Source organism: Falco punctatus (assembly GCF_963210335.1).
Source record: "Falco punctatus genome assembly, chromosome: 8".
Lineage (NCBI taxonomy): Eukaryota > Metazoa > Chordata > Aves > Falconiformes > Falconidae > Falco > Falco punctatus.
In genome coordinates this window covers 27,199,512-27,209,326 of record NC_137588.1, presented here as the reverse complement: position 1 = coordinate 27,209,326, position 9,815 = coordinate 27,199,512, and the positions used below count along the sequence as shown (strand labels likewise).

The window sequence follows — 9,815 nt, the reverse complement described above, 5'->3', positions numbered from 1 at the left end:
TGAGAATAATTATAAATAATAATGTGTTTTTTGAGATACACTGAGAATGGAAAGAACACTGGTAATGCTATTCTTAAAGGACACCAGGAAAGTAACACAGAACAAGTACTCCATATACATGATGATGTATTTGCCATTCTCTGTACGCCTCTGCTAATGATTTAATATTCAACACATGCCAAGATACACATGATATAGCATGTATTATACTTGGACTTCAGCAAGTATCAGCAGGTCTAAGTTTCATCAAACCACCTAGATGTAGTTTCACCCCAAAATTCTGTTGTTAATGCTGGGAGAAAGCTAGTATTGTGCCCATGTTTAATTAAATAATCCTGTCCCACTGGTGATCCATGACTTATCAGACGCTTCTGTCGAGCCCAAAGCCCCGTCCTGGCGGCCAGGGGGAATGGCTGCTCCCTCAGCAGCCCGAGCGGGACCCCCGGGCGTTGTGAGGAAGAGGCTGGAGGGCCCGGGGCGGGCGATGGGCCCCGTGGGGGGGCGACGGGCGGGGCAAGTCAGGAGGTCCCGGTGGTGGGAGAGGGCAGGATGGCCGCTCCGGCCCCCGAGACTCGCCCTGCTGCTGCCTCTCCTCAGGGACCCCAGCCCACCCAAACCAGGCTTGCCGTTGCCCACACACTGCGCACACACTACGGCCAAAATCGCAGGTACCGTCGTACCCATGAGATGTGGCACTCAGAGAGCGGCTGGGGATACGGCCTGCAGAGAAAGATGAGGGGGCTATGCCACATCTCCCTTCCCCCTCACCCAGCCGGGCCACAGCCCGCCCAGCTGCTCTCCGCGGCCGGCCCCGGGCTGACTCGAGGCCGTGTGCCCTCATGGTGCCCCGCCGCGGAGACGCTGTGGGGCCGGGCCCAGCCGTCTCAACCCCTCCGCACCTCACCTGCCCTTCGCCTCGTCCCGCCCGCGCCGCCGCGGGGCGGTGCTGCCCCTCCCGCGGAACGCGAAGCGGCGCTGCCGTGTTCCCGGGGGGACTGGGATCGGCCAGGGGGCGGTGCCGGCCGGAGCGCTGAGCGCGGCGCACCGCGTCCCGGAACGAGCGAGATGGCGCGCGGCGGCAAGGTGAGGGGAGCGGGGGTCTCCCAGCGTCCCGACAGCTTTGGGCACCCCTTTCCCACGCGCCTCGTCCTCCGGCTGGCCCCGGCCCGCTGTGGCGGCAGCGTGCCGCAGGGCGGGGGCGCCGCGCAGGAGGCTTTGCTGCCCGCTTGGGCCTGGCTGGGCCCCGGGGGGGCCGTGATAGCAGGGCCCCCTTGGGGGCCGGGGCCGCCGCTGCCCGCCTGTAACGCGGGAGCCGCTCAGCCTTCGGCCCTGGGCGGCCGCTTGTGCGGGGTGTTAGCGCCGCGCTGGCTGCGGGGGCTTATGGCGGCGCCCCGGGGCTGCTCCGGTGGGGCCTCTCTGTGCCAAACGTGGCCGGTCCGCTCATCCTCGCCTGAGGGAAGCGGCTTTGCCCCCCTAAGGCGGCTTGTCGGTACCGCCGGCGGCGTGGGGCCGAAGCGGCCGCCTTGCCATCCCTTCAGTGACCCGACTTCGGTGTTAGCAGCAAACGGCACAGCAGTCACGGCTGCAAAACCCGCCTGTGAAACCGATCGACTCTGAGCTGCTGCGGGTGTAAAGCTGTCTGGCTTAAAGGGCCTTCAGTACCGGTGTCTCCGGTTTTGAGCACAGGGCAGCTACCGCAGTAGTAATTACTGGTGCTTTTGCAGTAGCAATGGTTTTGCCCTATTAAAAATGCAGTTTGCTCATCTGGTATGTTTAAGGAATCCTGTTGGTGAAGCTGTGTTAAGGTCTCTTCTGATACAGGGTAGTTTAGTGTCTGTCAAACACAGGTTTTGTCTGTGCTGCAGGCTGAAGTGCTGCAGCAGTATCTTTCTTAGTTCTGTTATAACGAGCTTCAGCACTGAGAGGTTAGAGATAAAGGCAGGTTCATTCAGTTTTCACCCTTATCAGTACTTGAGCAGTGCAGATTGATGTTAGCTCAGGTGTGACAGTGTTCTCTTACAATCACATGCTGAGCATCTTAAAAGCATTGCTTAGTGTACTGCGCCTGAAGATTGTAGTACTGGATGCTCAGAGGTGAGATGCACAGAGGTTACTAACAGATGAAGAGACATATAGAGGAGGATTACCAAAAGAGAGACCTGCCCTCTTCCTGAAAGAGGATTCTGCGTACCTGAATAGATACTGGGCTTGGAGTTCGCTGTCTTCGAGAAGAGCATGTTAGCACTTGGCACTCGATTATTTTTTCTGAAGCAGAACAGCAGGTTTTCAGTTCTGCACTTGTTTGGGTTTTTTGCAGTCATCTTGCTAGCTGTGAAGAGCAGTTTTACCTGGTTTAGACAACAGGATTAGTTCAGCTGCGAGCTGTTGTGTGTCTTGAGGCAGAACAGCAACAAGCTGAGGGTCTGCAGCTGCTGATGCTGGTAGAGTAAATCCTTAGGCTGGCAGGTGAACAGTAACAAGGCTCTTCTGAGAACCTAGTGCAGTTTCAGTTACTGACTCTGTTCTACTCAAGGATTTCACAGACTTAGGTGACTCAGAGGTATTAATTCCTGGCTCCCAGGGTAGCCACTAATAAAGACAAAGTAAGGAACAAAGTGTGGAGACTGAGTATAACCTGCTGAATGTCTTGTGGAGCCCTGTTGCTCAGCCTTCTTCCTCTTGCCTTGTCTTGGGAGGATGCAGGGAGTTAAACCAGTGCTTGTTAAAATGGTGGGGGAGGTACACAGTATATTCTGGGAGAAGGAGGAGGGTAAGAAAATAGTTTGATCACTGCTAACACACAACATCAGAGAGCTAATCTGGGTAAGCTGTTCTTAAAGACTTGATATTAGGAATTATCTATTTGGATGACAAAAAGAATCAGGTTCTTTTTGTTGATGTTTAAGAAGGTGTATATAAATAAGTTATAAAATAACTTGAGTTATTTGCATAGCTGTATACAAGAGAGCTTAGACCAACGCCTTTTCTTTCTGTTCATCCCTTTTGCCTTGCAAAAGTAAACTATGCATCTTGTGCTGCTTGACAATCTTCTCATTTATTGCCCACATCCTTTCGGCAGTTTCATTGCAGAATTGAGTGTATTTTGGATTTTAAAACAAGGAGACTTGGCTCCAGCCTATGTAATACCTAACTTTCCTGTGTTCTGGCAAATAATTCAAGCTACTGGCAGTCCACTTGGCAAGATTTTGATCTACATTTAAAGAACCTTGCTTTAATAAATGACAACAGATTTGAGCTGGCCTTTTGTTGGTGTTCTTGGAGATGCATGGCATAATTTTGCTGAATTTCCATACAGCTCTATTTAACTGGATGATAAAATTGCTTAGGTTAATCAAGGTAAGTAGAGTCTCTGGAAGAACTTGAGAGGAACTTAGCAAGAGCTGAACAAGAGAAAATAGCTTCTTTTGATTTGTTTTGTTTATGTACTCATTTATAAATCAGTTAAGGGGAAGACTTGGGCAGTGTTGTATATAGATCAGTTAAAGCGATGATCAGAAATGCAAACTTTTATGCTAGCTTGTGGGATTTAAGCCCCTAAATTGAAATCAGAGTTCATCCTTCCAGGGCATTAAGAGCTTAGCTGTGCGCTGCAGACGCTGGTGCTCACTGCAGATACCTCCAGTAGCATAAATGTTCTGGCTCTCCCTGGAGGCTATAGGAATGTTGTCATTCTTGCCGTTCTTAGGTTAGACCAAAGAGTGATCTCTACAGCTATTATGAGCGACTGTGAGGTCTGGATGTAGCTGTAGAGTTTAGGGAGGAAGCTTGTATCTCCACCTCGTGTTGTGCAGATATACTGTATTGTGTTGTGCTTGTAATTGTTAGCCAAGCTACCTTTGTTCTATTTCCTAGTGTAGAAGAGCCCTTGGATCTCAAATATGTTCACAGGGTTGTACAGAAATTGCCTGTATTAACAGATTATTGTGTAATACAGGATTTTTTGTATTTTTGACTGTGCGTGGTACAGGATTAAATGACTCTCGGTTGAGTGCAGTAATACTGGTTCTGTCCTCCACCATTGTCTCATATTAACAGTTATTATGAAAGAAATTGATGTAGTTTGATTTCTAGGGGTTTTTTATGTACCCTTTTAAGTAGTTATGCTTATATTGGCCCTTTTGCATTCTTACTCAGTATTGTCTTTCCTTTCCAGGTGGCCATAGTGCTGTGCCTGGATGTAGGCTTTACAATGAGCAGTTCTGCCCCTGGTGAGGAGTCTTCACTTGAACAAGCTAAGAAGATTATGATGAAGTTTGTGCAGCGACAGGTATGTGTGATAAAAAAAAAGTTAAAAAAGGAGAGGAAGCAATAACATCTGTGACCTATTTTCCTCATTTACTAGTAATTGAAATAAATGAGAAATGAGTAAGAATTATTCTGTTTTTATGCAGGAGTAACAGTGCTTTTTGTTTCAGCTGTGCTTTTGTGGATGAGGTGTGGTAGTCTTCGGGGCAGTAGAAAAGGGGAAAACAGGTACTCTCTTTCTCTAAAATGTTTCAACGCCCTTAAAATTTACCACACTGAAGACTCATTTCAAGGACTGAGTCGGCCAATTTTACTTGTTTTATCCCAGATATTCTCATGTCAATCTGTTAGTTTAATTATATCTAAATTAGTAAACTCTCTAAGATTACATTTTGGTAGGATAGCACTGAAGAAGAAAGAAAAAGTAAATCCACTGTATCTGACATTGTTTCTTAATTAGTTCAGCTAGCTGGAGTGTCCTAACATAGCTGTGTGTAAATCTACCTGTGTTTTTATTCCTGTCTTGTATTTTCTCTGTTTCCAGGTTTTTGCTGAGAGTAAAGATGAGGTTGCTGTAGTTCTGTTTGGCACTGATGGTACTAGGAATAACCTTGCCAGTGGGGATCAATACCAAAACATTACTGTACATAGGTCACTAATGCTACCAGATTTTGATCTGCTGGAAGACATTCAAGATGTGATTAAGCCAGGCTCTGAACAAGCAGACTGTATCCTTTCGTAGTAGAGCGCTTTTTGAACTGATTCAGCTGCGTAGCTGACAGGAAGTTAGTGTTGTGAAATGGACTCAGATTTGCCTCTGAGGTTTTAACTACTACCATAGTTCAGCTAATTTGTGGTTGTAAGTTTGTTCAAGAGCAGATTAGCTGCTTTTTGACATTCTTTTAGAAGATGGAGTCTTGGCCTTAGGGAATCATTACTTTTACAAAGTGTTCTGTTAATTAAAGAGAACAAAAGATAGCAAAAATATAATTTTAGGCCTCAAGGCATGTGTTTTTTTTAAATAGTGCCACAGAACTTGGTTTATGCTTTTTCAGCAAATAAAAGTATTATTTATGAAATAAGTCAGCAGAAGTACCAGAAGCCAGAGAGAAGAATAGAAGTTTATCAGACTGATTGCTATATAAAGTATTTGTAACATTGCCAAATGTCACTTGCTGGTTTGAATATTGTTTATGTTTGAATGTGTTCTGGTTTTAGGTGCATAAAGTGAAGAGTTTTAAAAGAAGATGATCTATATAGTGTCCCTCTGTGTGTTTCATTTACATACCGTTCAACTTCCTGTGTTTTGTTCCCTCTTTCTGGCTGTAAAATGATTGCTGTGAGCTCGATTCACTGTCAGAGCTGTTCCGGAGAAGTGTGCAGCCAGTCAGCTGTACCTTAGCAGAAGCAGTCATGTTCCTTTCATGGGTAGGCAGGTTTGTGTGCAGTGATAAAAATATGTTCCCAATGAAAATTGTGCTGAGGAAGAAACTTATCAAGAAATTGTCTGATGCAGATATTTTGGAGGAAAACTTGCATGGGAAAATAGTACCCATTGAAAGTACAACTAAATTTTTTGTGTGGATGCAAAGTAATTTGTAAATATTAGATTGCTGTTTCATTGGACTTGAGCCTCCTCACTGACAGTTAAAAGATTGGGCTCTGCAGCAGTCTTTTTACTGTTCAAGCAGATAAATGGGGAAGAGACAAGATCACAAAACAGACAAGTTATATAGGAACCTCTTGCACAGTAGATATTTGAAGAGTTCTTGTCTCAATAAATTTTGCTTGTTTGCTTGTTAACTAAAATGCATATTTGTCAGTGCTCGGGAGGAGGTGAAAACAGAAGATTATTTCATAGGAAAAACTTTTGTGACATGATTCATGTTCTGTGATTTTTCGTATTGAGATTTTTCTTAAACTTGCTTAGTTCTGGATGCAATTATTGTGTGTATGGACTTACTTCAGAAGGAGACAATGTGAGTATGTAACCCAAAGCCTTTTACAGAATTCTGACCTTGCACTTTGGAGCTGATCTGATTTAGAAAAAAAAAGAACAACCTCAAACCCCACTCCAAACATTAAGAACAAACAACATACTACAGGAGTCTGTCCTTGAAGAATCCCCAGGAGAGATTTAGTGTCTTGAGATGATCTAAGAGCTTTCTGATGCAACCGGGAACTTTGCAGTAGATTTGTGAGAATATTAGTGCCACTATGTGAAGCATAAATACTTCACTTAATGTTGCATTTGTGATCTCTTATCAAAAAAACGTTAATTCAGATGCTAACATGCCTCGAAAAGGGCTACCAGATTTATAAGGGTGATGGTGTTTCTTACTACAAAAAGAAAAAAAAATCAGAAAGGTGACTTTGTTCAGCCTAGCAAAGACTGTCAGAGATTAGGTGGGTCTTTGTAAATACGCAGGCTGTGGGAGATAAACAGTGTGTTTTCTTACTGCACGTTTAAGCTGAAAGAAAATGTTGTCACAAGTGTTACAAAGTTGTCAATGAATGTACTTAGACTGGAAATGTGACTTTCTGACACTCAGTGAACTGATGGTCTGGGGAAATCGAGATTGAACATGTTGTTAAAGAGATTATGCAATCTAACTGTGAATGCAGAAGACAAGACTTAGGGATGTAATTTATATTTTTATTAATAAAGTCCAGTTGGTGTGGAAAGTTGTATCAATTTAACAGTTAAAACTGAGTTTTGAATTAAAATCACTGGATTAATGGCAGTATAACCTTGAATACCTAAAAGCAACTGCTCTTGTTGTCTTGTGGGTAAATTTTTGGTATGCACTGAACACTTTGATACAGAGTTTACCTTCAGTTGAGAAAATACTATCAGGTAAAAATTCAAGAAAATCACCCTTATGCTTGAATATCCAGATAAAAACTATATCAGTTTAAGTGAATTTTGTTCTTTATCTGGCAGAACTTTCTAATGTTTACTGTTACTACTTCTTAGTGTATTAAATAGGCTTTAAAGTCCATCTTATCCAGTGAATCCAATGAGTTAGTTTACTAAAATGGAACTCCCACCAGCAACAGTAATTTAAAGTACATTTTCCATTTTCACAAAAGCAGACTCACAGCTGCAAAGGAAATATCCAGTATAATCAGTAAACTACCTAACATATTTTATTAGCGTTTTATTGACATTGGTGACAATTGGCAGAATTCCATTCATGTATGTTTGGTTAGTGATGTTATACAGTCACAGGACCAGTCTCGTCAATTTTAGGGGGCAGAAGTGAGTAGGGGGAAATCATGTAAAAGTAAAAACTTAGCAATGATAGAATAACTACCAAGTAGGTTTGTTTGCTTGGGTTTTTTTACAAGTATATTACTTTGGTAAAGCTTTAGTTTTCTCTAAGGAAAGAATTAGGAAAAGGCCTTATAGATAATATTCCTGATATATGTGAATGTTCTTTTTGTATTTTAAGAGGCAAGAAATACGAGAAGAGACACATTGAACTGTTTACAGACCTTAGTAGTCCTGTCAGTGAGGATCAGCTGGAAATTATCATTGCTAACTTGAAGAAAACAGGAATTTCACTTCAGTTTTTGTAAGTATGGAAGTGGCTGTTGTACACTATGCATTTTTTTTAAAGGGACATTATTATTATTTCTTAATAATGATCATGAAGGAGCTGGTGATCTGTTCATGTATTGGTTTCATAGAGGTGTACCAGTATGTAATATGATTTTTATAAGTACTTCTATCAATTACATATACCGTCAATTCCAGTTATGAGCCAAGTCCCCTTGATTAAGTGATGTGCAAATACATGTTAAGATGCTGGCTGCTACTCCAGTTCAGCTTAGCCATAAGTCTAAAATGGGAGACAAAAGAGCGATAGAAGCAGATATAGCCTCAGAAGTAGTGGTTTTGTCACAGCAACAGCCTACATACTTTTAGGTAAGGGAGTTACTGGGAGAAAATAATGAGGCAGTGTTGCAGATGTTTGTAGCCTGATTCTGGTGTTAGTAGAAAAGCAAGTCTGAAGAGAAGGATTATATTCACAGTGATGGGCTTAGAAAATTTAAGTGGAAAATGGAAGCAATGTCTTAAGCTTATGACAGAAATCCCTTGGCTGTCTTGGTATAGGTATAGGCATTGATTTGAAGAATCAATGGCGGTGCTGAGATCTGTATTAATTGTTGCACGTGATGGTAACATAAGCTGTAGGCCTTCTTGTAGGAGTTTTATATAAGAGCAAAACTTTGTGTGAATGTTTATGTTTGCTGTTTATCACAAATAATGTCACAGGAGAAATTTAAAGCCACAGTTTTACTTCTGACCATTTAAATATTAACTTTCACCTAGATTCAACATTCTGTGAGGTGCAATGTTGTGAACTTGAAAAATTCATTGCAACCATTTGCGGACCCGTCCGCAAGATACCGGAGGGGTTAGGTAGGAAAGCATGACTGAAAATCGTGGCCTGATTCTCCACACATTTGTTGCCTGTGCTTGGGAGAGGCTGAACGTAAAAATGTCAGACTACTCTCAGGTTCTGTCTGCACAGCAAAAGAAGGTAAGCTTGCAACATGCCTTGACGTGCCCCTTTTAGCTTAGTTGAGCAATTGTTGGCACTGGAGGCAGGGGAAACACAACACCATGAACCTGAGTGCATCTTGCCAGCCAGAGTATGTCTTTCAGAGACCTGATATTTAGCCCATGCTACCTTGTCTCCATACCTGTAGTTTGCTCTGCAGACTAGCACAGATGCTCCCACAAGGATTTAACATTGCAGTTCTGTGTGAGTTTTCTGATAAATCTTTACGTTTTCTTTGTGACAAAACAAAGGAAAGGCCCAGTGGCTGATAGAAGCACTAGGGAGATGTTGCTGTTACAGCATTAGCTGCAGATTTACACCTTGTCTCACAGCCATGCAAGCAAATGATGCTTTGAGAAATACACATATAAATGTAAAATACTGAGGATACTGGTTTAAAAAAATAATTTCTTGCTAAACCTTGTGCTTTTGTTATAACCCTTGCTTCCATCTCTTATGCCCTGTTTATCGATTAGATTGTAACTTGTGGCAGATAGTTGGTTTTCCTCCCTGTTATCAAGTGTCGAGCAAATGCTGAACACTGTGTGGCTTTGGGTATTATACAGTTCTCATCACAGGAGTCTAAACACTGTGTAATGAAAGTAATGTAACTTATGTATCAGAGGTTTGAAGCTTTTTGCTGTCATAATGGCTTTAAAATACAGTTTCTCTATTTATCAGTGGATGCTGCTTCCTATAAAGGCATCAAACACTTTGCTGAAGTTTGTTCTTTAATTCTGCTGTGTGTGACATTGTTGTGCATATTGTTAACTGCTAATGATGTGTTGCTCCACAGATAAGTTTAGTGAGGACTAATGAGGTGAAACTAAAGTAGAGATCTGTAGGCTGCTTTTCAAAAACCTAATACAATGGTAAAATTCTTCTGCTTTGTGGAAATGTGGTAAAAGGTATCATGTGGTTCATTCAAAATCGGATCAAATGAAAAGATTTGAAAAATCTGCAGGCGTTGTCCAGGGC

The 9,815-nt window shown here is 42.7% G+C and overlaps 1 protein-coding gene across 2 annotated transcripts in view; it reads left to right on the top strand.

The window, feature by feature from the left end:
* The first annotated feature begins 534 nt into the window (after positions 1–534).
* XRCC5 (X-ray repair cross complementing 5) overlaps positions 535–9,815 on the top strand; it is a 54,369-nt gene continuing 45,088 nt past the window's right edge. For both annotated transcript variants that reach the window (XM_080398716.1, XM_080398715.1), the window contains exons 1-5: positions 535–1,083; positions 4,175–4,288; positions 4,811–4,994; positions 6,197–6,245; positions 7,722–7,844. In XM_080398716.1, coding sequence (XP_080254842.1) covers positions 550–1,083; positions 4,175–4,288; positions 4,811–4,994; positions 6,197–6,245; positions 7,722–7,844 — 1,004 coding nt within the window. In that variant the 5' untranslated portion in view covers positions 535–549. The remainder of the gene's footprint in view (positions 1,084–4,174; positions 4,289–4,810; positions 4,995–6,196; positions 6,246–7,721; positions 7,845–9,815) is intronic.